This window comes from Neopsephotus bourkii, unplaced genomic scaffold (assembly GCF_033783945.1).
Source record: "Neopsephotus bourkii isolate Nb327-2 ecotype Australia unplaced genomic scaffold, CSIRO-AGI_Nbou_v1 NB_1675, whole genome shotgun sequence".
Taxonomy (NCBI): domain Eukaryota; kingdom Metazoa; phylum Chordata; class Aves; order Psittaciformes; family Psittacidae; genus Neopsephotus; species Neopsephotus bourkii.
Genome location: NW_026902149.1, coordinates 818,564 through 843,421, shown reverse-complemented (window position 1 = coordinate 843,421; position 24,858 = coordinate 818,564). Strand labels below are relative to the sequence as shown.

At 54.8% G+C, this 24,858-nt stretch overlaps 4 protein-coding genes across 5 annotated transcripts; 3 read left to right on the top strand and 1 right to left on the bottom strand.

The window, feature by feature from the left end:
* Positions 1–816: 816 nt before the first annotated feature.
* LOC133224330 (uncharacterized) lies at positions 817–3,648 on the top strand. Its single transcript, XM_061375761.1, has 6 exons — positions 817–842; positions 1,589–1,703; positions 2,178–2,345; positions 2,666–2,841; positions 3,125–3,244; positions 3,444–3,648. The coding sequence occupies exons 1-6, from the start codon at positions 817–819 to the stop codon at positions 3,646–3,648; spliced, it is 810 nt and encodes a 269-aa protein (XP_061231745.1).
* Positions 3,649–8,601: 4,953 nt separating this feature from the next.
* Positions 8,602–10,273, top strand: LOC133224329 (sperm acrosome membrane-associated protein 6-like). The gene is made up of 5 exons (XM_061375760.1): positions 8,602–8,674; positions 8,716–8,835; positions 9,067–9,170; positions 9,573–9,726; positions 10,014–10,273. Exons 1-5 carry the CDS (start codon positions 8,602–8,604, stop codon positions 10,181–10,183), a joined length of 621 nt encoding a protein of 206 aa, XP_061231744.1. The 3' UTR covers positions 10,184–10,273.
* A 5,678-nt stretch (positions 10,274–15,951) lies between these two features.
* Positions 15,952–18,835, top strand: LOC133224297 (fibrinogen-like protein 1-like protein). Of its 2 annotated transcripts, XM_061375709.1 has the most exons (3): positions 15,955–16,243; positions 16,742–16,873; positions 17,774–18,835. In XM_061375709.1, the coding sequence occupies exons 1-3, from the start codon at positions 16,240–16,242 to the stop codon at positions 18,400–18,402; spliced, it is 765 nt and encodes a 254-aa protein (XP_061231693.1). In that variant the 5' UTR covers positions 15,955–16,239; the 3' UTR covers positions 18,403–18,835. The 2 variants fall into 2 exon arrangements, with proteins under 2 accessions (XP_061231694.1, XP_061231693.1); XM_061375710.1 differs by lacking the exon at positions 16,742–16,873 and having other exon boundaries at positions 15,952–16,243.
* A 1,058-nt stretch (positions 18,836–19,893) lies between these two features.
* LOC133224338 (fibrinogen-like protein 1-like protein) lies at positions 19,894–22,888 on the bottom strand. Its single transcript, XM_061375775.1, has 3 exons — positions 22,734–22,888; positions 21,702–21,821; positions 19,894–20,663 (listed from the first exon to the last, which is right to left on the bottom strand). The coding sequence occupies exons 1-3, from the start codon at positions 22,735–22,737 to the stop codon at positions 20,029–20,031; spliced, it is 759 nt and encodes a 252-aa protein (XP_061231759.1). The 5' UTR covers positions 22,738–22,888; the 3' UTR covers positions 19,894–20,028.
* Positions 22,889–24,858: the final 1,970 nt, after the last annotated feature.

The window sequence follows — 24,858 nt, the reverse complement described above, 5'->3', positions numbered from 1 at the left end:
GAGATTAGAGCTGAGGTAACCCCAGGATGCCTGGAAGAGGGAGAGGCACCTCCTTTGGCTCTCTGCACCCATCGTGGGAAAGCTCCAGTGACACATTGCGCAACAAGGGCTGAAGACAGCCCTGCCCCACGAATAGCCACTGGGGCTGCTGAAGGGCATCTTCCCAGTGGCTTCCACTCCCCAGCCTGTGCTGCAAACAGTGTAAAGTTCTTACCCTGCTTCTTTCCATCGTATTCTCAGATGTTTTGGCAGTAATGCCTTTTGTGTGAACCTGCACCAGCAGCAAACCTGTGTGCATGGGACCAATCCAGAAATCCAAGAGCTGGCAGCTCTTGTGCTAAATGATTCCCCTCTCCAGAATGACTCCTGGAGACCACCAGCATCTCCCAGGGAGACCCCCCACCTCAGCACATGGATGAGAGAAAGCCATCAAAATAGGGTTTCCCCAGGGAATAATGGTGCACTGTAGGCAGGAGGAGCTGGATGGAAAGACAATGTTGGAAGGGGCCTAAGACCTCCTAGGAAACAGGACTTTCATCCAACGGGATGGAAAGGAGCACCTTCATCAGTGTTACCAGGGGCTTGGTAAACCTGCATGTCACCCGTGTTGGAACTGGGACATAACAGGCACGCCGGTCCCAGAACAGCACCAAGAGAACTGTCTCCTTTCCTGTTTTCTAGAGGACCTTGCCGAGAAGCACCTCCTCCATCGAGCAAAGCTTGCTCCAGATCGGTTACCTGCAATAACTGCAAAGCCAGAGCAGGCTCAGAAAGCTGAGGGGAGTGAGCCCCCTGCCAGGTGAGGCACTTGCATCCATGGCTGAGGGGACCCTGTGCTGGGAGTGAGGTGTTTCTCCTGGACACAGAGGTTAAAGAAACTCAAGAGTGGGGTTTATGCCACGTCCCACTAACTAATGCTTTCTTGGTCTATGGCAAGTGCCTTGTAGCTTCTTGGGACACTGCTGGCAACATGATGTCTTTCTTTGCTTCTGCTGTGCAGATGTGCTGAGTAACTGGCTGCAAATGCCCATTCCAGGAGCAGAAGGTCTTTCTGTCTTTCCCTTCAGAGTGGAAGGACCCTGACTTTTCTGTTTCCTGACAACACTGTTCTGTAGTGAGTTACTGCAGAGAATTCCTCTGATTAACCAGAAGCCTGTTCTATGCTAATGCCTGCCTTATGGCTGGCAAAAGAGAAGGTCCAAAGAGAGCTCAATGGCAGGATGGCTTTTCTCATGGGGTCTTGTCCTCTGTCTTTTGAGACTGTGTCTCCAGTGCCCAATCTGCCCCCACAGCCTGTGAGCACTCTGTAGTTCAGAGCACTGAGCAGACTCCAGCGCGCTGACCTGAGGGTATCTCTGGACATAGGACCCTGTTCCTCATTGCTCTGGCATGAAAAGGCCTAGACCTTGGCATCCTGAGATTTAGTGGGGCTGTTGGGCACATTGGAGCCTGAGAGCTTGGGGTCTTCTCTGTCCCTGAGGACTTGATCCCAAGAAGGCAAGTAGAGTGCATTCCGCTGCAGAAGCACAAGATGCCAGAACCAGCTCCTCCTGCACCCCTGCCTGTACACCCTGTTGTATCTTTGCAGGCAGCTGCCGGAAACCCAGGGAACCGTCTTGAAGGAAGAGAAGGAGAAAGTGTTTCCTGAGGGCCCAGTCAGAACAGTGCACTTCATTCCCAGAGCTAGGGAGAAGAGAGAACAGGTACGTGACACGGGCTGCTGCAGTGGCTGTGCTGTACCGGGCTGTAGAGAAGCATCGCTCTGGGCATATCAACTCTCACAAGATGCCTCACAGCGTGTTCTCAACTGACTAGTTGCTTTGAGGCTTGCATGAAGAGAGGCGGGTTACTGTGTCATTTGAGAATATCCTTTTCATTTTTTCACTTCCGTTAGCCTCACGAAGCATCCCAAAGACCTTCCTTGTGGATGTTTCTGTTGGCAGTGTTGCAAGGCTTGGCTGGGATAGCCAGCTGCCAGGTGGTTTCTAGCCTGCTGGTCACTTAGCTCCCTGGTCATTACAGACGGGGTCTTAGGTGGAGCCTGCAGGAACCTGGGAGAAAACCAGTGTGGACAGAAAGACAGAAGAGAAGGGGCAGAGTGGGTAGGAATGAAACCAGCTCAGATCTCTAGAGGGCAGACTAATGCTGCCCGCTGTTGCATTTTGGTCACCCTTCAGGATCAACAGTTAAAGAGGAAGCAGGAGCGTTTAAAACACATCCAGAAATACTTGTCTGAGAAGGAAAAGGGGAAAAAAGAGACGATGGAAGAGACAAACAGGAAATATCTAACCGTGCCAGCAACCGAAGGGAAGCCTGAAGGAGAAAAGGAGACACTGAAAAGCAAGGTACTTTGAATTCCTGCAGAAAAAGAGCATGTTCTCCTTCAGGGAGACTGAGATTGCACTGTACCTCTAGCACCCAAGCCATCACAGTAGCGATGCTGCAGCAGAGCTGAGCAGGTGACTGCTGCCTTTCTTGAGCAAGAGGGGTGACAGTAGTCAGTGAAACCCTGGTGACCTTCAGGCGTCACCCCAAGGGTGTGCTGAGGTTGTTCTCCTGGTGTTTCCTGTCCCACTAGTGACCTGAAGTGATCTGGGGGTCTGCATGATGGGAAGCGATACCCTGGGGCTGTGGGGCTGTTGTATGAGCGTCTTTTCCTGTGCAGGAGTTCAGTACCCCTGAGCAGTACTCAGAGAGAGTACTCCCATCAATCTCTCTGACTGCCTGGGAGATGGCGGAGTCGAGCACCGACTTCAAAGAGAAGATTATGAAGATTTGGGAAGATGCCAGGGAAGAGCCACCCACAGTCCCTGAGGAAGACCCTGTTCCTCCTAAGCGGAAGTGTACCAGGTCCAGCCGAGGCCTGGGGCAGTGGGGTGGTTGTGTGCCATAGGTGGCTGGTCAAGGAAGCCAAGCGCTGGGGCATGGGGCCGCATGGAGGGCCTGGGAATTTCTCCAGCCATGGGAATGAGCTGGGTTAAAGCCTGACGGCAGGGGCCAAAGCAGGTGCCTACGAGTCCTCGTGCCTCAAATGGGACTGTGTATGTGCGGGGCTGGGTGAAGGAAGAGGCAGGAGGCTCAGTGCTGAACGACCAGAGTGACTTTGTCCTTGCTGCTGCAGAAGCCTTTCCCCACGGACACAGCGGGCCCTGCAGGAGGTGGCAACGTGCATTCTGAGGCACGTGGCCCGCAAGCGCAGGGGGCAGAGGGATGAGCAGGCAGATCTGCAGGACAAGCTCAAATGGTAAATCTCTCCAGGCACGGGCAGTGCTTCCTCTCCTGCAGTGCCCGTCCTCCCCGTGCCCGCAGCAGCGGGGGACAGGGCACTGCTCTGGGCCTCTTGGCAGAGCCGCCTTCTGCAGCTGCGGCAGGCGCCAGCCTGGGAGCCCCGGCTGGAGCGCAGCTCCGTGTGATCACACCTCCTCCTGCCCTCCCATCCACAGCGAGCTGGCGGTGCTGCAGTGGGAGCGTTTGGGGAGAGAGGCACACAGCAGCAAACTGGGGGAAGATGGACCCCGACCTGCACCCCCTGCTTGGCCAGGGAAGAGGAGGGCAGGACCGGTACGTGCCATGGGCTTGCGCAGGGACTCTGGCGTATGCATCTCGTGTCTAACAAGGGCACTCACCATATGCTTAGCTGAAAGCTGAAGCAGTCCTCCTCACAAGTTTTCAGGTTGTTCTGCCCGTTCAGAAGACAGCCTTCACTCTTGCCACCTCCAGAAACACCCAAAGACTTGATCTGGAGGTGTCGTAACGGCAGTGGCCCTGCCAGGCTTGGCCAGGATAGCAAGCAGCTACGTTGCTTTCAGCCCCATGGTCACTTGCCTCGGGGATCATTGCAGAAAGGCTGCACTCAGGCCTCTGTGGACTAGACCTATTAGACAGCAGTGCTGCTGCTGAGAGGGACCTGGGAGTATTGGTGGATGACAAGTTGACCGTGAGCCACAGTGTGCCCTTGCAGCCAGAAGGGCCAATAGTATCCTGGGGTCTACTGGGAGCAATGTGGCCAGCAGATCGAGGGAGGAGATTGCGGGAGCTGGGCCTGTTTAGTCTGGGGAAAAGAAGGCTGAGGGTGGATCTCGTTAATTCATATCAATAGCTCAAAGGCGGATGTGCCAAGAGGATGGTGCCAGGCTCTTTTCAGTGGTGCCCAGCAACAGGACAAGGAGTGATGGCCATAAACTAAAACACAACAAGTTTCACCTCAACGCGAGGAAGAACTTCTTTCATTTGAGGGTGGCAGAGCCCTGGAACAGGCTCCCCAGGAGGGGCTGGAGTCTCCCTCTCCCGAGACATTCAAACCCCACCTGGATCTGTTCCTGTGTGACCTGCTCTGGGTGGCCCTGCCCTGGCAGGGGGGTAGGACCGGATGATCTCCAGAGCTCCCTTCCTACTCTGATGATTCTGTGCTTTTGTGACTGCAAGCAAACCAGGGCTGATGGAGAGGCTGGAAAGAAGGGGTGGGAGGGAGGGGGAGAGCTACAGTTGCCCCAGCCCTCTGCAGGGGAGACTGACAGTGCCCACTGCTGCATTACCATGGCCCTGCAGGTGCTGGTCTCCGGGTGTCGGAGACTTTATGTCGCCGCGATGCGGAGGGAACACAGCACAATCAATATGATTGATAAAGTGATCCGTTTATTCATCTGAGGTCCAGGGTATATATAGTGTTAAACTGCTATATACACACATTTGTGGAAGATTAGAAGCGAGCGGGAAAATTCTGCTTTCTGTTCCATTTGCTACTTTTAGCGTGCTTCTTGCAACTTCACTTATCCTGCTCCTACATCCTGCTAACCTTGAGCGACTTACCAAGTCTCTTTGCTTTACAACTTACTAAGACTCTTTGTTCTACTGCACGTAGCTGACCCTTAATAACCTAAGGTTAGGCCTTGCAGCCTGGGTAACTCCCGTACAAGCCTCAGAGTTCGGCTAAGACCAAACAGCTGAGATTGCTTCTTATGTCCATCGTTACAGAACTGGTCCCTTAGTCAAGGGAACATGGCCTTTGCTAACCATGCTTCCGCATCCGGGTGCGTGGAGGAGGAGGAGGAAAAACGCAAGCTCTGGGACTCGCTGCGCAGGAAGTACCGGCAGAAGGCAAGGGCGAAAGTGGCACCCCCGAAGGCTTAGGATGAAAAGCAAGAGCAATGGGAGCTCCAGATACTGCCACAGTGAAAAACAATTAGGAAAAGAGCATTCCTGTGCTCCAGGAAGCCAAGGTGGGAAGGTCCGTTACCAGCAGTGCTTCCATCTGGTCAGTAAAGACCTCTGTGCAAAGCACGGTGTCTGACACTGTGGGTCTTTCCTTGGTGGCTGTGAAATACACACTCAGCAGGGGAAGAGCTTTGGTGGGGCAGGGCAAGAACACTGCAGGACAGAGGAGTTTCGGTCCTACTGAAGGGCAGCCCTCTCCCAGGGCTTTGCTAGAGCAGCTCGGCTGCAGCCCTGCTCTTGGTGGTCCCTGCACCTTCTGGTCTCTAGCAGTGTGCCCTGCCATGGCTGCACAGCTCTGCTGGGGAGGGTGGAGAGGAGAGGATGGAACTGTCTCTGCCTGACTCAAGCCGAGCCTGACCTGCTCTCACACGGGTCCCAGCATATTCCTTTCCAAGTGCAGGTCACTCCTTGACCCTCTGGGGATCCTGCCAGCACTGCAGCTCTGCGCCTCCTTAGCCACCTGTAGGCTCTTTCAGTCCACCAGATCCCAATTCCATAACTGAAAATGTCCAGGGGCTGCTCCCACACGCATGGTGCAGGACAGAAATGGGATGCTGGCTCTCTCCTTCCCTTGGAAGACCTCTCACGGCCCCACTGACACTGGGGACCTGCACTCCCTTTCATGCTTTAAGCCCATGATGTTCTAAGGTATGGGATATCTCTTTGGCTAGTTCAGGTCAGCTGTCCTGGCTATATTCCCTGCCACCTTTTTGTGCACCTCGTTGTTGGAAGGGCTTTGAATCTGCAACGATCTTGATTTACAACAAGCACTCCTTAAACCCAGCTGCAACATGGGTGTGTTTATCAACATCATTCTCATCACAGATCCAGAAAACAGAACTGTACCATTTACTAAGAAGAAAATTAACTCTCTTGAGGCAAAACCCAGGACAGCCCAGCAACAGCTTTCAGTCCTGGCACCTTCTGTGTGGGAGCAGTCACTGGATATCTTGCATATGGGAGCTGGGCTCTGGGAAGAGTGAACAAGCTTAAAGGACCATAAATTAGCTGAGCAAGCACAGATTCCAGTGTTGCTGGGGCTGTTCCAGTGCTTGCCAAGGGAAGGTGAAGTCCAGCAACAGCTTTCTGGCACCTTCTGTGTGGAAGCAGATGGAGCCTCTATTTGGTGTGCTGGCTCCTGCATGCTTGGAGCTAAGCACTGACACTGCTCTGAAAGCCCATGAGGACCTCAGTTGGCTGCTTTGGCCAACCCACCAGTCTTTAGACACGTCCAAGTGTGCACCTGGGAAGCAGAGAAACCATGTTTGACGGCCTTGAGGGCTACTGAAAGGGCTCAGTGCTCTCTGAGTGAAGCTTTCTGTAATCTCCCCTGACAGTGTGGCTTCACATGCTGCACTCTAAACTGAGGAATGCCAACCCAAGCACAGAAAGTCTGCAGTGTGTCACTGCTTGGCAGTGTTCTGGGGGCCCAGCTCAATCATTACCAGTCAGAAAAGAACAGTTTAACATGACTAGGTCTGCTTTTCTTCAGCCTCCACCAATGCCACCACTTTGCCAGTGCTCTTTACCGGAGGGCATTTTGTCTTTGGCCTTCCTTTTCAGGCTGAGATTACCTGGAAAAGCCCATATTAATCTTTACATCCATTGCCAAGTTCAGCTTCACTGTGCCTTGGCCTTCCTATCCTCATTCCCACGCAACCAGAATGTGTTTCTGTACTCTTCCAGGATACCTGTCCCTGCTTCCACTGCCAGTACCTTTCCTTCTTGCCCTTTAGTTTGACCTGACAGGGGAACACCAAGTAATGAGGATTTGGGGGAACCAAATTCAAGGACTGGAGCTCCTTCTCCAGCCCATGCACTCAAGCGAACCCCTGTATCCCCACTACTCTCAAAAGGGCACCGAGGTGTCTGGACCTGCCTAGCAACCCTGCTGTTCCGTGGGGACCTAGGCACCCAGGTTCCGCCTTGGAACCCTGCTGTTCCCTGGGGACCCAGGCATCTGGGTGCTATGCTCTGGAGCCATGGGGTGGTGGCAGCTGCCCCTGATGCTGGTGATGGCCCCCTGGCTCCCTGGAAGCCCAGGCACGCAGGCAAGGGGACCTGGCTTGTGGCAGTGGGTGGCCCTGGTGTTCTGGCTCCCCGGGGTGCACCCCTGTCTGCTCTGCTTCTGGCCCAACGTTCGGCAGGTACGCCTCTGCCAGGACATTACTGGGGCCCCTGTGAGGGATCCCCGGCACCGCCACTGCCTTGAGGATATTGACCAGGCTGCTGCGTCGCTCGCCTCCGTCACTGTGGGTGCGTGACAAGACCCCAAGGACACCCCCCCCTCCTGACTGCCACCTCCGTCCTGCCAGGGACCCCCACCCTGGCCAGGAGCCCAGAGCCCTCTGGCTTTCCCTGCCTCAGCCAAGGCATTCCCACTGACACCGCCAGGACCCAGGGCACCTGGGGACCTCTTTCCTAAACAGGACCCCGAGGGACCCTCCCCAGACGAGCACCCTCGGAACTCCCAGCCATGCCAATGTCTCCCCAGTCCTGATCTGGACCCCAGGGACCCCTGGGAACCCCAACCCTGCCTGAGACCCTGAGAATCGGGAACACAGTGGGGACTCCTGGCCCTACCCTGAGGGTATCTGACCCTCGCCACTATCCCTAAACCCTGATCAGGACTCCAGAAGGCCCAGGAACCCCCAGCCCTTACTGGACCCTGCCATCCCTGAACTTGCAACCCCAATCATGTGCTGGTGCCAGTGTCCCTCTACTGGTCCCAACACCCCTGTACTGGTCCCAGGGTCGGGGCAGCGCAAGGCACTTCAGGAGATCGTAATGGATGCCCTGCATTTTCTGGAGAAGGAGAAGGGCAAGAGTGAGCTTGGGGCATGGGATGGGTGAGGGGTTAGGGCTGGGGCATGGGGGATGGAACATGGAGGCCTTGAAGGGGGGCTGTGGTGAAATCCAGTGTACATGGAGGTCTGTGGGCTGTAAGGGGATATTCAGGGAACCCTGAGAGTGTACGGGCTTCCAGGTATACAGCTTCTGTGGGTTTCTGAGAGGAGTACCTGGGGATATATGGGTCTCTGGGATGGATGTACAGACTTGACTTGAGCTGTACAGGGGATGTGCTGAGGGCTGGAGAAGGTTTGTGGGCATCAAAAGTGGTGGCGGGCAAGTGTCTGACCTGGTTATCTGGGACATATCCCAGAGTCTTTTGAGGTGTCTCTGCAGGAAGCCGTCAACACAATCTGGGTGAAGCTGAGCCAGCTGGAGGAAGGTATGGGGCCAGTGGGGACACCCCCCTGAGAACTGCACCGGGGGAGCCCTCGGGACCCCAGGAAAGGGACTGTCCTGGACCCACGCTGGTGGAGAAACCCCCAGGGATCCCATCAGGGCTGGACAAGGGCTGAGCCCTGACAGCTCATCACAGGGATGTGGATCCCCAGTGAGCCCCAGTCTAATGCTGCTTCCTCCCCACCAGCTCCAGCCTGCATCCCCCCCTGTGGTGAGTGTGCGTCCCTCTGTCTTGCCACCCCCTCTTCCAAGTACATCTCCCTTCCCTCCGCGACCACCAAGTCTCTGTCCCAGGATATCAGCCTGATGCCCACGTCTTCCAGTGTGCTACCTGCCGCCTCAAGGAGTGCCAGCTCCCCCTGGACTGCCCAGGTATGGGGCAGAGGACCCAGGCACCCAGGCAGAGCCCCCCGCACACATCTGGGTGCCTCCTTTCTGACATGTGGCCGTGCCTGCTTGGGCCCATGACTGCACAGGAGCGTGCCAAGCTGCTTGCCTGCCTAGCCCTGCTGCAAGCACTCAAGCATGTGCAGCTGCAGAGCAGCACCTTCTGTATGTGCATGAGCAGATGTGCCTCACGTGCCTGTCAATGCTTCCTTCCAGTGCAGGACGTGCAGGTGCACACAGATGAAGCCATCACGCTGCTCTGCGATGTACCCTTTGCCACCCCCCCCAACCTGTCCGTTACCTGGATGTTTGCCAAGGATGTGAGTTGCCCGTGCACGTACACAGACATTCATGAGGGGACTGGGCATGCACACCCTTGTTCTCTTTGGTGTGAGGAGTAGCAATAGCTACAGGTATTGCTAAACAGGAGATAGGTGGGTTCTGGGCTCAAGTGCGCGTGGCAAGGACATGGGGGGCTTCTCAGCAATGTGACCACTGGCTTCCATGTGCTGACGTGCTCTGCCTGTGCATCCGTGTGTGAAGACACACAGGGCACGGCAGGCACATGCAGAACAGGAGTTGCATGCACACTCACAAGCCAAGAGTACCGCAAGTGCGAAGGGGACATGACAAGCGGGACATGAGTGCCTTTGCATGCACGTTTCTGCCGTTTCATGTACCTGCTGGAGCAGGCTGTGCTGACGTGTTCCCCCATGCCTCAGGCGCACACACAGGAGCTGGCACTGTTTGAGGAGCTGCAGGTGGCTGTGGAGGGACTTTTCAACCTGACCGTGCAGGACCCCACTCCAGGAACCGTCGCCTGTCACCTGGGAGTCCCTTCTGAGCCCTTGGCCCGCAAGTACTTCTACCTCAACGGTGCGCCCAGACACCTGAGTGCCCTGGGCACAGGGAGCGGTGTGGGGTGGAGTGGGGCCCTGCAGAGCCGGATCCCATGGGGGGGAGTGCGTGGGGAGCATGAGCAGGGTGGATCCACGGTGGAGTGGGTGTTACCTGATGCCCGGCTGCTCTGGGGCAGTGGGACACGTGGGCTGGAGCGGACACCCCTGATGCCTGGGTCTGTGGGGCACTGAGGTCTGTGGCTGTGGGGACACGTGGGCCCTGGGGGGCAGTGCCCCATGACCCAAGGTACGTGGTCCCTGCAGTATCAGAGGGAAGCGTGGAGGCAGAGCAAGGACTCCAGGCTCAGTTCAGGGCTGTGCTGCACTGGCCCCATGGCAGGACCTCTGGGATCCACATGGTATTCCTGACACTGGGGCTGGCGCTTGGTTCCATGGTGCTTGTGCTGCTGCTGCTGCAAGTCCTGACCTGGTAAACCTCACTCTGCAAATACCCCTGCTTTTGAGTCTGTCCACAGACCACCATGGGACTGCCAAACCCTGTTGGACCCTCGGTCCCTTGCAATTCCCTACAAATTGATACTGGGGGGGGGGAAGACACGGGATGGGACACGACACACAGGGGGACCATAGCCTGCCAGGACTCCTAAACTCACAGGGCCCCGTTTCCCCCAGGACTCCCATTGTCTTCTGGCCCATTCCAGGACCGCTCCTTTGCACTCAGCACCGGGCTGCCTTGTTTCCCCCTGATTCCCCGCTTGCCCTTCAGACCCTGCCACTTTCCCCCATTTTCCCTATAACCTCCAATGTCCCTTTGGGGGCCCCAGTTACAGTCAGTTGACCCAGTTGCCTGACCCCATACCATCACCCTTCACTCCCAGGACCCCCCATTTCCCCTTGGGCCCCCCCCAGATGCTCCCTGATACTAACCCCCCCCCCCCCCGATGGGAATATTCTCCCCCCTCCTTTCTCCATTCTTCCTTCTGCTTTCCAGGTGTGCCCATCGATGCTGGAGCCCCCCCAAAGCCAGTGACCACCGGGCATCCCACAGACCTGGACAACAGGGTCCCCCAGGGGCTTCTGTATATCTGGAGTCACCCTAGGGGAGCTTGGCACACGGATACCCCCCTGAGGACCAAAGTCTGCACTTGCTCTCCTTGCACTGGGCTGGCGTGTGCAAACTGGAACAGTCTAAACCCAGAAACACAGAGGCCTAAAAATCTGGATTATCTTGGATGTGGAGCAATGGTTATTCTCAGGAGGGCCTGCACAACCCAGGGTTAGAGCCGAGTGAGACAGCCTTGAACTCTCTCTGACTCAGCTGAGCCGGGGAGGCCTGGAGTCGAAGAAATGTAAGCAGAACGCTGCAACAGGAGCTTGCTGGCCACAAGGAATGCACCGCTTATCGCAAGGCACGCACCCTGCTGCTGCAGAGATATGTGTGTAAGACTTAGCTTAGCCAATAGCAGTGTACAGACAGGCGTGTGGACAGGTTTATGTAGCCAATGAAAGATGCACAGCTGTCACGTGAACTATCACCAATGGTATAAATTAGGTGAGCCTGTGCAATAAATGGAACAAGAAGCGTAACTCACATTGGGATTCTCTTCTTGATTCGGGTCGCTCCTCCGACATTTGGAGATAAGGATCTGGGCTTCCTGGCCTTGCAAACAGGTGTCTGTGGGCTTGCAGACAGAAAACTGGGTGCTAATTATACTAATGTATAATATGTACTAATGTTCTAATTATACTGATATATAATATACTTTAATATGTCATGAGCACTACAAATGTCAAGCTACTTTCTTCTCTGATTCTTTGCCTAAAAGCATTTTATCACACATTTCTATGGATGTTTTTGCCATTATGTCTGTAATGAAATGGCTGGGCAGCAGAGAAAGAATTCTGTACTGCTCCTTGAAGAACAGATTTAAAAGAAACCCTAAACACACAAACCCATCTTGACTATGACCACTGTATCATCTCCAGTGCTCTCTGTTGCCTTTAAATGTACCTAGATTTAACTAGAATCATTCACAGAATAGTTAGGGTTGAAAAAACCAACTATATGTATGAAAAACCAGGCTGCAAACGCACAGGACACACACATCAGTGCAGCCAGTCCCAAGCAATTGGTCCACTTCTGTCCCCTGGGTTGACATTCCAGCTGTGTTTAAATCTGCAGTGCTGCCAGTGCTGGTTAGGGCTGAGGAACCTGAGCTGCAGCCTCTGGGCTGAAGCCCCAGCCTGTCCCCCCCTATCCCACAAAGCCCAGGCCTGACCGGACCTGCAGTCACCTTAGCACAGCAGAGCCACCGCGGGCTCCTGCTGGAGACAACAGCTCCCGTTTCTCATCCCAGTACTAAGAACATTTCCCATTAGGAACACACTGTGGGTTTGGGAGCTCTGCCTGCTTCTTCTGCTGCGAACGGGTGCACTGGTGGGTGCTAGGGTGGGAATCCCAGTCCTAGCAGCACAGGCTCGGCAGACGTCTATGTGAAATGAAGAGTGCCCGGGAAGGCAGTGGGGGGCTTGGGGAACACATGAGGGCTCTTGGGGGGCTCTGGCGTGAAAATGAAAGCAAATGTAAGACACTGGGATCAACTGCAAACAAAAAGGGGGGCTCTGGTTGGCACAGAGACTGTCCTCTGACCCTTCCGTTCCCCTCCATGTACTCTCTGTTCCCCCACATGCCACTGCGGTCCCTTCCATTCTTCTCTAGGCATGCTCAGGATCCCTCTGTTCCTTTCTGTGGTCTCTCAGTTACTCTCTGTTCCCTTGTGAGTGCTCTTTACCGGAGGGCATTTTGTCTTTGGCCTTCCTTTTCTGGCTGACATTACCTGTGAAAAGCCCTTATTACTCTTCACACCTTCCAAGGGAAGGCCCTGTGTTGAAGCAGCCTCAGGAAGGATGAAGTGTGTGTGAAGGGGGGGCTGTAGGGTAGGATGTTTACATCCCACCTTCTCAAACCTATTTCTCCTCCTATTTCTGCTGACCAGAGCGCTTCCCTCTTCCCAACCAGGTGCTCTCGGTAATAGCAGAGCCTTTGCCATGCTCTGCCCCCAGTTTGGCACAGGGCTAGCCCACAGGACACACGCACCCCCTCTTTGGTGTAAACAGCAGCTGCCCCAGGCTCAGTGCTCACAAGAAGGTGAAGGTGGTAGAAGGCTCTCACGGGCCTGGAGATGTCTTTTTTTCCCCAGGACTTAGTGCCTGGGCTCTCCTTCAGAGATGGGTCATGTTAGCACCGAGCTGAGCACACAGGAGAGGCTGGGAGTGCAGCAGTTAGCACAAACCTGGCCCTTGCTGTTCACTGTCTCTGATCTCAGAGGTGCCCCCAGAGCACCCCCAGGGGCTCCCTGCTGCCTGGCCCTGGGCTGGGCTGGGCTGGAGACTCCCCACGGCAAACAGTGACTCAATACAAACCCCAGTGTGCCCAAGTGACAGCCACCGGAAGGGCTCCGGCTCTCAAACTCAGGTCCTGCACTTGGAAGCCAAACTATGAATCAGGTCTCCAACTCCATCAGCTCAGCTTGGTTATCAGATGGGTCATTGCTCCTCCTTGAGCTTTGGCTCTGAAAGGAAGCTTCCTGACACCTAGGAAGCATGGTACAGCTGGTGGAAACACCAAGCAGTGCAGCACACCCACTCACGGCTTGGTCTCATTGAAGTAACCCAGCCCTGGCAGTGGGATCTAAGAGTAAAATGATAGTGAAATTACGGTTACGGTAAAAACTTTAGTTTAATTGTTACAACAACAGCGGCAGAACAAAGGTATAACAAAACCCAATAAATATAAATAACAATAAAACAACAAAACAAGTGCAGTTTAACAACAGTAGAACAAGAATATTAGAACACGCGAAGAACAAACATAGAACAATAAAATCTTCAAGGGATCTTCACAGCCGCTGACGTTTTGCTGCTGATGGCCCAAAAGGCCACTTGGCCTCGGAGCCGTCCTCCTCCTTGGGGAAGAACAAAACCCAAACAGGACAGGGTTAGTCACATCCACGTGCATCACCATTTAGAAGCAAGGAGCTGCGGTAACAGCGCAGCTATAAAACCAAAGTGTTCTTCCATTGAAGAACATTGAAATGTTTGTGGGGTTTCTGTAATTTAGACTCCCCAACACACACACTCCCACGGCTCAGAGAGTAAAGGAGCCGGCAGCAAAGCCCTCCTGAGGGTGGTGGGGACCCTGCGAGCAGGGGGGGCAGCTGCTGGGTGAGCCCTGGCTCTGGCAGCCTCTGCCCCTCTCCCACTGAACGGCCCCAGGGGAAACAGCACCGCAGCTCCTGGGAGCTGGTAAACCCCAAACAGGTGGGGATGGGCCACAGATGGAAAACAATTGGGATCTGGGGAGGATCCCCATCCTCTCTGGACTCCCCAGCTGGCTCCAGAGCACCCAAACATGGGGAGGGGCACCAGCAGAGAGGGGAAGAGAAGGGAGCAGAGGGACTGCCAGGGCTGGAGCAAAGGTTTGCACCTTAGGAAACACGGCAAAATAAAGCCAGGGAGGAAAGGCTGCAGAGCTGCAGAGACGTTCATCCAGCCTTGGTGGGGAAATCTTCCAGTAGGAAGAGCTTGGTTCACCCCACGCCACCCTGGGAGCTGCCACCCAGCACGGTTTCTTGCTGGCAGTAGAGAATGGGCCTGGCCCCATCTCTCCTGTCCCATCTCAGGGCTGCTCTGGACCAGAGCCCCACAGGTGGGGGGCCAGCAGCACTGGCCATTACTTATTATGGGAATGATGGATCCGTGCCTTTAGCCGCTTGTGAGTTCCCTGGCTCCTGGATCTTGTCTGCGTTGAAGAGGCAGGGGTGGATGAACCTGGAAGCACAAAGTTTAGCTCAGGTCTCTGCAGCCGCACTCCGAGCTGGCACCGGGGCTACCACAATCCCTATCCCCGGGGGAATGGAAGGTTTTACATCCCCAGAGCCCAGCAGCCACCACCCGAGCCGGCTCCTACAGCACAGCCTGGCCCTTCCGCCATCCCCCAGCCCAAGGGGACAACACTTGTCCAAGGGGACATCAGCTCCTCGAGGCTGAAGCACCAACTCCCTCACTACCAGGGGAAGCGATGCCTTCTCCAAGCTACAGGAGGAGACAAGTCAGGAGCAGCTCCCAGCAGGGGCGCTTGGCCTCTACCGAGGGGGTTGTCCCTTCTCACTCCTCTCTGGATGCCCGTCTTGGAGGGCAGAGCCAGGGGCACGGCCTTAAGCCGCGGACAAGGCTGCGATGCCCTGGGGCAGCAGCTGGCCACAAGAGATCCAGGGGGAAGCTCTCACAAGAGCCCGCTGGGGCTCCATGGGCCAGCGGCCCCTTCCCACCTCCACAGACGCTCCTTGCACGCTGCCCACCCAAACCACAAAGCACAATTACTCTCCGTTCCCTTGTGAGTGCTTGTAGATCCACTCTGCTCCCCTACCTGTGCCTTGGAACCCCACAGTTCCCATGTATGCATGCTCATATCTCTTCCACCCCCTTTGTGCACCCCCCAGTCCCTGCCATCCTTTCCGAGTGCCTTACATCCAAACTATGTCCCTGCTACATCTTTCAAATTCCCTTCTGGGTGCTTCTAGATGAAGTTGAACTCATTCTGTTCACTTCAACGCACTCTCAGATGCTCTCCAGTCCTATCCAGCTGCTTTCATATCCTCTCTGTTCCCCTTGTTGTTCTCTCTTGGAACTCCTCTGTTGTGCTCCCTGCACAGATAGATCCCCTCAGTTCCCGCTTACATGTTCAAGTGTCCTCTGTTTCCCTCCGTATGCACCCAGACCTCTGTTCCCTCCTCAAATACTCAGATGCCCTCTGTTCCCTTCAGTGTCTACATAGGGATGTCTTCTCCCCTATGTGCGTACTTACGTCACTCTTTTCCATTACAAGCACCACTCAGCTCCCCACCAATACCCAGATCCCTCCCATCCCTTCTGTGGGTGCTCAGTTCCTATGGGCTCCACTGTCAGATCCCTTCTGCTCCCTCTGTGCACCCTCAGTTCCCCTCCACCAGCTGCTCCAAACACAACAGTCAGTCCCTCTGGGAGCCTCGGGGCTGCTCTGACTTACCCACCAGGAGCTAGGCTGAGATTGTCAAGCACATTAAACAAGAACCAATTGACCTGGCAGCACCCATTTGTTCTCCACGCTGGTTGGTAACTGGCACTCGAGTGTTTATTGACTAAGCTGCGCTCTTCAAAGCTCCCAGATACGCTGTTCCCAGGGGAAATTCCATTCAAGGAGCTAAGCACTCACAGGAGAGACCATTCCAAGGACTCTTGCTGGCAAGGGGCTTATTTTCTTCACAGCTCAGGAAGCTGTGCACCTAGAACCACAGGTACCTTCGACTGTGCTCGTGTTTTATAAGGGCACAAAGGAAACCCAGCCTGATTTCCTCCTTCAGGACAAAGGAAGCCAGGAGTGGCCTTAGGACCCATTCACCCCACCCACCGCAGAGAGCACTACAAATGCCTCTGTGAGCCCTGCCATTCCACAGCTCTGTGCTCCAGACGGCATTCCCGCGTGGACACCATGGGTGAGTACAGGGCTGGGAAGTGGGGTGCTCCCTGCTAGCAACGGGAGGGGCACAGTTTGGGCAGCTCAGCAAGAGGGACTCCCACACGGATGGGGAGCAATGGCATTGGTGCCCTCTGAGGGCATCCTGACCTGCCACCCCTTCAAACACTAGCAGCTTGTGCCCTGCCTTCTAGCACACCCCAGGCAGTCCCATGCCTTAGGGGTCAGGAATGAAACCCGGCTCTGCCAGTTGTTGGGTTCCTTGCTCCACCCCAAACTATCTCACACTGGACCTTCTGGAAGCTGGTCAAGGGGAAGAGGCAAGGTTGTCTACTCTTTGAGCTAAAGAGTAGAGGCCTTTAAGCAAGCTTTCCAGCTTGCACAGACCAGGCCGATGCTGCCTGCCGTGCTTGGTACACTTGGTCCTGTTACATGGTGTGGTGCTGAACCATGGGATTTCCTGCCTCTCTAGAGGGAGGGTCACATCTCATCTTGTCTCTATCTTTTCCCTTTCTAGCAGTCCCGTGCCTTCTACTCCTTGCTGGCGTGCTGGTCTTGGCTGCCCCAGCCCACTCCATGCTTGCACAAACCCTGAACGTCTTCAAGAAGTCTCCCTCCAACACTTCAGCCAGTGCTCTGAAGAAAACCAGTATGTAGCGTTCTGTAGGCATAGCGATGCTCTCACCAGCCCCTTTCAGTGCCTTGGTCTGAGTCAGCCCTGGCTGGTGAAAAGCCCCAGTGCATGCTTCGGGCCAGTGGAGGCTTGATAAAGTGGAACTCCTATCTGGGAAAGGGTGTGCTATGATGCCTCAGATCCAAAAATCACCTCCATAATGTATACAAGCAGGAAGGCTGGAGAGATGTGGCATCAACCCCAGGCTTTGCTCAGCTGGAAAGAGGAGCTCTGCCTATCTGGCAGGATGATCTTAACTGCAGGGGGAGGTCCTGCAGTCAGCGAGCTGAAGGCATGGGGACACCACACCTGCAAGTACATGGGGGAACCCAGTGTTGTGTGCTCATATACAGCCAGGTCCAGGTGGGGAAGGGGCATACATCATCCCCAGCCCTGGCCCTGCTCTGGGATGGTGGATATGAGGAGGTGTACCCAATGCAGGCTGCACTGCTGTGTATGTGTGTGTGTGCACTTTGCAGACTGGTTAAGGGTGTCTGTGCTTGAGGGATGTCTCCTGTTCCCTTGATCACAGGCAGGGGCAAGGTCCTCTTCACCTTCCCCACAACATGACCCTGTTTTAGTGGCACAACCCCATTTTCAGGGGACCCAAAGCAGCCCACTAGTGTCCTGGCCTGACAGCAGCATAGCCCTGTGCATCTGGGGTCTTTCACTGGGGCTGCCTCCTGTTAGGTGTCCCAGATGGAAGAGGAACAGAGCTTAACCTCCAGTTAAGCACATTGACCTCTCTAGGCTGGGACAGCTGATTATCCGTCAGGTACACTGGCCAGATGCCCCCACATCCTGCCAGAGGGTGAAACATGGTCTTGTTTTGTTGCACAGGGTCTTCTTGTTAAATCACCCTCTCTCCTGCCCCAGGTTGGCCCAAAGACTGCAGTGAGATTCCCGCTGGGAGCCCCAGTAGTGTCTACATCATCCAGCCCACAGGACTGGACCCCATGGTAGTGTACTGTGAAATGAATGTGACACATGGGGGCTGGACGGTCATCCAGAGGAACCGGCAGAGCACGGAGATCACCTGGGCCGAGTCCTGGAGCACCTACAAGTATGGCTTTGGGGATGTGCACACCGAGTACTGGCTGGGCACTGAGTACATCCATCAGATCGCCAAGCAGAAGGTCTACCAGGTCAGGTTTGTCATCTGGGATGCCACAGACAACATCCATTTCGCAGACTACAACCTCTTCAGTGTAGAAGATGAGTCCCACGGCTACCGGCTGAGGCTGGGCTCCTATGCAGGGACAGCAGGGGATGCCATGGACTCAGATAATCCCAGAAAGGTGCACAACAACATGAAGTTCTCTACTAAAGATCGGGATCAGGACACTTACAGAGGGAACTGTGCCTCCCGCTATGGGGGTGGGTGGTGGTATTCAGCCTGTTATTCTGTACAGCTGAATGTCAAGGGGGGCATAACGTGGGGCAGCCTGTGCAAAGGGAACTGCAAAGCTTCTGCCATCCTCATCAAACCAGCTCTCTACTATTAGTACCCTTTCCCCCTCCTCTCTGCACTGGGCAGGCATGGGGGGCCATTTTGCTGGCTTGGGGTGAAAAGGCTTTTTCCTGTATATAAAAAGCTGTTTTCTTTTCCCCTTCTGTTGGAAAGTACCAAAGTTCCATGTTTTGTCTCTGGCCTGTGGTGGGTTTGTAGGGATCACTGTTAGGACAACTCTTTATAAATGCTGTGGTTTCCAAGCATGTTCCTTCTGGGGAGAAAGCTGTGCTCTGAAACCTAAAACCCTCCTGATCCAGCCAGGTTTTATCCTCTTTTTGCTTTGTGGGTACAGATAACTTCAGCAGAAAACTGTCAGTCATCACTAGCTAACCTGCTGTAGGTTGCTGTGAGCCCACGCAGGCCATGTACACACCATACCCCTGCCGTAGTCTCTGTTCATCCTGCAGAATAAAACCGCTTTCAGACCCGCACAGACGTAACAAGTGTCCTCCTCTGTTTGGCAGCTTCTCACAGGTGCTGCCAGTTCCGTGCCAGGAGCAGACCTGAGGCTCCTGCTACAATAAGACTTCCAAAGGGATATTTTTCCTGAGGCTCATGCCGCTCCCACGTGCCCTTCCCAGCACAGTCCCACCTCAGCAGGCTTGCACCATGGCCACGGTCGTGCGAACGTGGGTCCAGCTAACGGGGAAAGAGGGGCCATCCCCAAGCCCACGTGCTCCCTGGCCTCTGGCCAAAACACAGGCATGGATCACCCATGGCCAGCCAGGCCTTGGTGGGTCCTGGCTGCCCAACATCACCAGCTCCAGGGTGGGAAAGCTCTGGCCATGCAGCAATCAATGTGCGGCTGCCCCCAGGAGCCCCACAGCCCCTTGCCCCCCACTGCAGGAAGCCCAGACTGAGCTCCATCGGGCTGCCCCGAGACCCTCTCTCCCCACCCTGTGGGGTCTCAAAGCATCACATCCACCCCATGGCAGGAACCCCCCTCCTGGTGACTTGAAACCCCTCAGGGGCATCCCTGACCCCCCCACCCCCTTGCTCCAGGATGGAGCTGGGACTCCAGCTCCCCCAGCCACGGCACAGAGCAGTGCAAGGAGACAGTGAGTCTCAGAGAGGGGATGCAGCAAATAGCGTCCCCCTACCATGAACACGATGCCCCCTCAGCATCCTCCATTGCCCCAGGACCTTGACTGCTCCTGTGTGTGTGCAGTGACACTGTGGCAGGTAGGCACAAGGCAGCCAAGTCTGGCTCCAGGGTTTATTGCAGCTGACTTCTCCCATTATGGGTAGCAGAGCTGTGGGGTGTAGGAGGCCCAGGGAGGGAGCAGGGCCTGAGCAAAGCAGGGATACACTGATTGCATAGGGGAGGGAACTTGCACTGTTTCCCTCTGCCCAGGATAGGAGCGGGTGCACCCACCCCAAACCAATGCCTGCACCCCAGCACAGGCCAACACCACAGCACTGAGCGAAGCTGCTCCAGGTAATTGCTCTTGAGCCCCAGAGCCGCTTTGTTTCATCCAGTGCTGGTGCAGAGGCTATGGGAAGAGCAGGACACACACCGGGGCTGGCACAGAGCTGCTGGCAGGCACAGGAAGGGGGTGCTGAGCTGGGGACGGTGGCACTCTCCCAGACTCCCGGGAGGCTGGGCACTGCGGCACGGTCAGCACACATCTGTGGGTTTGACCAGGATGAGGGAGGATGCGCAGTCGCCTTTATCGCAGAATCCTGGCCAAAGGATGCGGTTTTTGGCATTGAGCAGGACATTCTGGCATCTGTCGTACCACCAGCCCCCATAGCTGCTGGCGCAGTTCCCACTGTACTGGTCCTGGTCCTTGTCAGTCGTGCTGAACTTCATGTTGTCATGGATGCCCCCCTTCTTGGGGTGGTAGAGGGTCAGATAGTCATCCCCTTCACCAGAATGCCGGCCCAGCCTCAGTGGGTACCCACTGGCCTCACTTTCCACCCTGAAGATGTCGTACTCAGCAAAGTGGGTGACGTTGGCTTTATTCCGCACGATGAAGCGGACCTTGTAGGTGCCCTGCTGTGTCAGCAGGTGCAGGTACTCGGTGCCCATCCAGTGATCACCCTGTACATTCCCGAAGCCGTACTTGTAGGTAGTCCAGGATTGCTTCCATGTGAGCTCAGTGTCGTGAGAGTTTCTCTGGACAACAGTCCAGCCCTTGCCTTCTGTGTCCATGTCACACCACACCACGCGTGGTGGGGACCGTGCTGGCTGGATGACGTACACCCCACTGGGGCTGCTCTTGCGGAGATGGCTGCAGTCTGCGGGGAACCCTGCGGTGGCAGCAGTAGCAAACACAGGTTGGGGTGGGAGAGAGAAGGGGCATATGAGTCTTTCAGTGTAACAAGAAGCTCCTGCAGTGAATGGGGACTCAGGACAAAAAGGGCTGGTTTATCTGTGGTCTGTTCCACAGCATAGAGTGGGCGTTGCCACTGGGCAACCAGTGGCGTTTCCATAGGGCAACCAAAGGTCTCTAAGACAACAGCCCTGGTAAGAGACCTAGGATCTATTTATCATGACTTTCTATTTCATTTGGAGCCTTCTGATGCATCTGGCCAAGAAAAAGGGAAAAACATCTTCCTGATGCCAGTGGTGTCCTCCAAGTATACCTAGCCCTCACACAAGGCCCTTGATATATTGAGCTGCAGTTCTTGCAAGGTACCATAAGTGCCCCAAAATGCTCCACTGGATGAGGATATGTAATTAAAATTGATGTTTTCTCTAGAATCATGGCATTGCAAAAGAAGGACAAGCTTCTCCTTCATAGGGACCTCTTCCATCACCTTGTTGCAGTTTATCTGCTGGCAGGGCTGATCTGGCATGACTTACTTGCCAAACTAATTTGCTGTCTAATTTGATTTTCTTTGTATCTGATGAGGGACAATTTGCTGTGGGCAGTTGCAATTCAGCCCAAGGAATCTCTGTTTCCCTTGGGCACACGGGTCTTGCAGGGAGTGTCACCCCCCCTTGCGGGGAGGAAGGGAATACTCCTAATCCCACTAAAATAAAAGATGCTGGGAGGATCTCTCCTAGAGCTGAAGTATAAAATGACACAACCATCACAGAGCAATCCTGCCAAGTTATGGTGTTTGAACGAAACCCCTTGGTTTCAGCATGAAGCCACCAAGGAGGTGAGGATGGTGTCACACTGCTTACCTTACAAACCATGGCCCAGGTGTGCATCAGCCTGGGTGCATGATGGCCTTCCTAGCACTTAGCAGACCTGAGAGTCAGTGCTGAGCTGAGGAGACACTGTCCTGCTCTACACTTTGGTGCCCAGCCAGTGTTCCCCACACACGCTCCATACTCACCACTCCGGGAGCTGGCAGTGGGTGTTGCTGGGCCACCACTTGCACCAAGGAGAAGCATCGCCACCACTGTGGGTAGGAGGAAAAGGCCCCCATGGAGCACACTTGTTCTAGCCTGGAGCCCTGGGGAGGGAAGGAAAGGGCCCAGCACCGTTAGGATCCCTGAGCAGTCCCCTCCGCCCCTGCCAACAGCCCCTGCGGAGCTGGGATGAGGGAAGGCAGAGGCATGGGGCACAGGCAGGAGCAGGGAGCTCCCAAGGGTGATGGGAGCTGCAGCTTCAGTGCAGGCTCTGCCCCTGCAGGGCTGAAGCAAGGTGAGAAATGGCTTTGTCACTTTTCCAGTCAATCCCTTCCCTGCACCATACAGTAACCTGCAGATCTGTTCTTGAAACCTACAGCCCAAGAGTACCTAAGAGGACAGTGACACAGCTGGATCTGGGGACAGTAGTTTGCTGGGAAGTAGGATTGCAAGGAAAAGTTCTGTCTGGAGTAATCATGCTTAAGCCTGTTATACAAACCACTCCAGCCCCATGACAGCCAACAGACGGGTCCTGTTGCACAGATACCAGCTCCCAAGCAGACAGGAGGAAGTCTTACAGTGACACAAGCCCAAACCCTCTGCGCTGGCCACCAGCACACTGCTACAGCTTGCACTAGCTCAGTTACTGGGGCAGATGCCATCACACCTGGGGAAGGAGCCCTGTGCAACCGCAGGTGCCACATGCATTGGTCAGAAAGGAAAAGGACCATGTGGAAATCTAGATCTCCACATTAAGCTCCCTTGACAGGGCATGAGAATACAGGGCATAGGTAGCATGGGGAAAGCATAGGCTAGCACCAAGCGTGTGTGTCATTTGGTGCTTTCGCCTTGTGTCCCTTCTGCTACCGTGGTGCCTCACAGCATGCATCACCCAGGCAAGATCATGGCTGCTGTCCTGCTTGCCACCTTGTGCCTCTGTATACTCACCCCAGTCATGCCTTGTTTGAGCCCAGCACCACACATGAATTAAGTGTGCTGTTGGGAAGATAACTCACCCATCACAACAGCCCAGCTGAGCGGAGAGCAGGAACCCAGTGGTGCACCCTCCCATGCTGAGCTATCCACAGTGGCTTTATAGGCACTGCACACACCCACTTGTGTTCACACTTGTTATTCGTAAGGGCACAAGGAGGCACTTGCAGGCTGTGCCTGGACCAGTTTGCAGATCTCATGACAGCAGCACAGCTAAACCCCTTGAGTACAGAAAGGCATGCCCTTCCAGCCGGAGTACAAAGTAATACCCTCCCTGATGAGGGGTTTCAATTATTGACTGTCCCAGTTACACAAACACTACATGTGAATTGCTCACTTGGAGCAAATTTTGGAGAGCCATGGCCACACTGAAGTGGTGAGACCCAGCTTTTTTAAGGACATACACACAGGAATTAGCAAAGAAGGAAAGACTGGGTTTCCTATGTGCTCAGTCCCAAAGGTGACCTTGGAAAGATGAGGACAGCTCCTCAAGAGACATGCCTGCTCGCTAACTGGTGCCAACTAACCACTGGCAGGTTTCAGTATCAGTAAGTTAAGTCATTGGGTTGGAACCAGGGTGCAGCAGCCAGAAGTCAGTGTCCCCTGGTACCCCAATCTGCATGCTTTGAGTAGAGGGCAAAGGCTCCAGGTAACAAGCAGGTGACTGTAGGTCCCTTCACCACTCTCCTTTCCAATCTCTGCCTTTGGCCTGGTGAGACCCTGCAGATCCCCAGACATGTTGACCAGGGGTTGCTCCCTTTGCAGGAACAAAATGCTCTCAGGATTGATTGGCTGGGAGGATTGTACAGACAGCTCCAGCACTTTGTCAAACCAGTGTCAAGAGGATAAAGATGTTTGGATAAAGATGTTTGTTCAAGAGGACAAAGATGTACTTTCTTCTCAAGTTTGGTTTCAGTAGCTTGCTGATCGGATGTCTTCTTTACGGCAAGCCAGTCTCCAGATGAGGCTCCCACCAAACCTCTGTACTGCAGGAGCCCACATCAAGCAATGCAACTTGCAGGTCTGGATGGGCAGCAGCACCCAGGCCTCTCCAAGGTAAGGGATCTGTGGATCAACTTACATCTGAATGCTTACATGACACCCCTGCCTGCTGGGTTAGAGGTTGGAGCCCTTGTCTGCAACTTCATTTATTTCTCATATTCCAGTGGATGGTCTTCAAAATTGACACAGGTTTTCTGATTCAGGCTAACACCGGACCTCTTTCTAAGAAGGCAGCTGCAAAAGGACCTCTGAGAAGATACAGGCTGGAAGCAGAGCTAAGCCCAATTACCAGTGGTTGCACTCCAGAGAGCCAGAGCAAAGGGCACCATCGGCTCAAGGGAGGAGGATGAAGGTACAAGCAAGCTCTCTGGCAGCAGCAAAGGCTGGCTGCTTCCAACAGGCACGCAAGTCAGAAGCCAAAGATGGACCCCATGGAGGCAATGCCTGCATTGGCAGAGCTCCATCCTAATGGGTCTGAGAAGAGCAAGCAGAGCTGAGTGTTGGCAACAGCTCCAGGCAAGGCAAGCGGCCAACTGGGTCTGAGATCCTGGACAAAAGGACACAATGCAAAAGGCAGAGCCGGAGATAAATCTACACCATGAATCTACCCATCCAGGAAACAAGCTATCTACAGTGTATGTCTAAGATCCATCCAGGAAACAAGGCCAGAGAGGGAACTGGAGACCAGTACTGACAGCCCAGTGCTGAGCAGGCACCAATGGGCTTAGGTGAAGGTCCAATTTGGTCTGGTCACGGGCAGTTCAGTCCTGCAGGTGCACACAGGTGATGACAGTAGCAGTTAATCATGAAAGAGCAAATCCCACCAGCCTGGCTGGCTGATCTCGTGCCCCATGGGCCCTCTGGCTTTTGCTGTAGCTCTCTGGGCTTATCAAGTGGCTTCCTAAAGCACGTTCTGGTGCAGGCAGCTCTGCGTCTAGCATAAGGCCCGGTGTCATGGCTTTGCTCCTGCAGATATACAGAGGCATAAGGGCTGGGGAGGGAGCTTGTCAAAGAAGCAGAGAAGCACAGAGACCAGGAGGATGGCCGAATGCCTCTGAGCTGATCTCAAGGCCAAAGCGGTGCCAACTTAGGGTCACGTCTGGCTCAGGAGTGAAACTGTCAAGGAATGGAGTTCCCACAACTTCT

What these genes read in the sequence shown, in the direction of transcription:
- LOC133224338 (XM_061375775.1), bottom strand. An exon ending in CACTGCCAGCTCCCGGAGTG is followed by an intron (nt 20,664 to 21,701) that starts GTGAGTATGGAG and finishes CTGCCACCGCAG; the next exon opens with GGTTCCCCGCAGACTGCAGC.
- LOC133224330 (XM_061375761.1), top strand. Translation starts at nt 817, where the DNA reads ATGGCTGAGGGGACCCTGTGCTGGGA. An exon ending in GAGGGGACCCTGTGCTGGGA is followed by an intron (nt 843 to 1,588) that starts GTGAGGTGTTTC and finishes GTATCTTTGCAG; the next exon opens with GCAGCTGCCGGAAACCCAGG. An exon ending in CCTGTTCCTCCTAAGCGGAA is followed by an intron (nt 2,842 to 3,124) that starts GTGTACCAGGTC and finishes CTGCTGCAGAAG; the next exon opens with CCTTTCCCCACGGACACAGC.
- LOC133224297 (XM_061375709.1), top strand. An exon ending in CAGTGCTCTGAAGAAAACCA is followed by an intron (nt 16,874 to 17,773) that starts GTATGTAGCGTT and finishes CTCCTGCCCCAG; the next exon opens with GTTGGCCCAAAGACTGCAGT.
- LOC133224329 (XM_061375760.1), top strand. Translation starts at nt 8,602, where the DNA reads ATGTGGATCCCCAGTGAGCCCCAGTCTAATGCTGCTTCCTCCCCACCA. An exon ending in CCTGGATGTTTGCCAAGGAT is followed by an intron (nt 9,171 to 9,572) that starts GTGAGTTGCCCG and finishes CCCATGCCTCAG; the next exon opens with GCGCACACACAGGAGCTGGC. An exon ending in CAAGTACTTCTACCTCAACG is followed by an intron (nt 9,727 to 10,013) that starts GTGCGCCCAGAC and finishes TGGTCCCTGCAG; the next exon opens with TATCAGAGGGAAGCGTGGAG.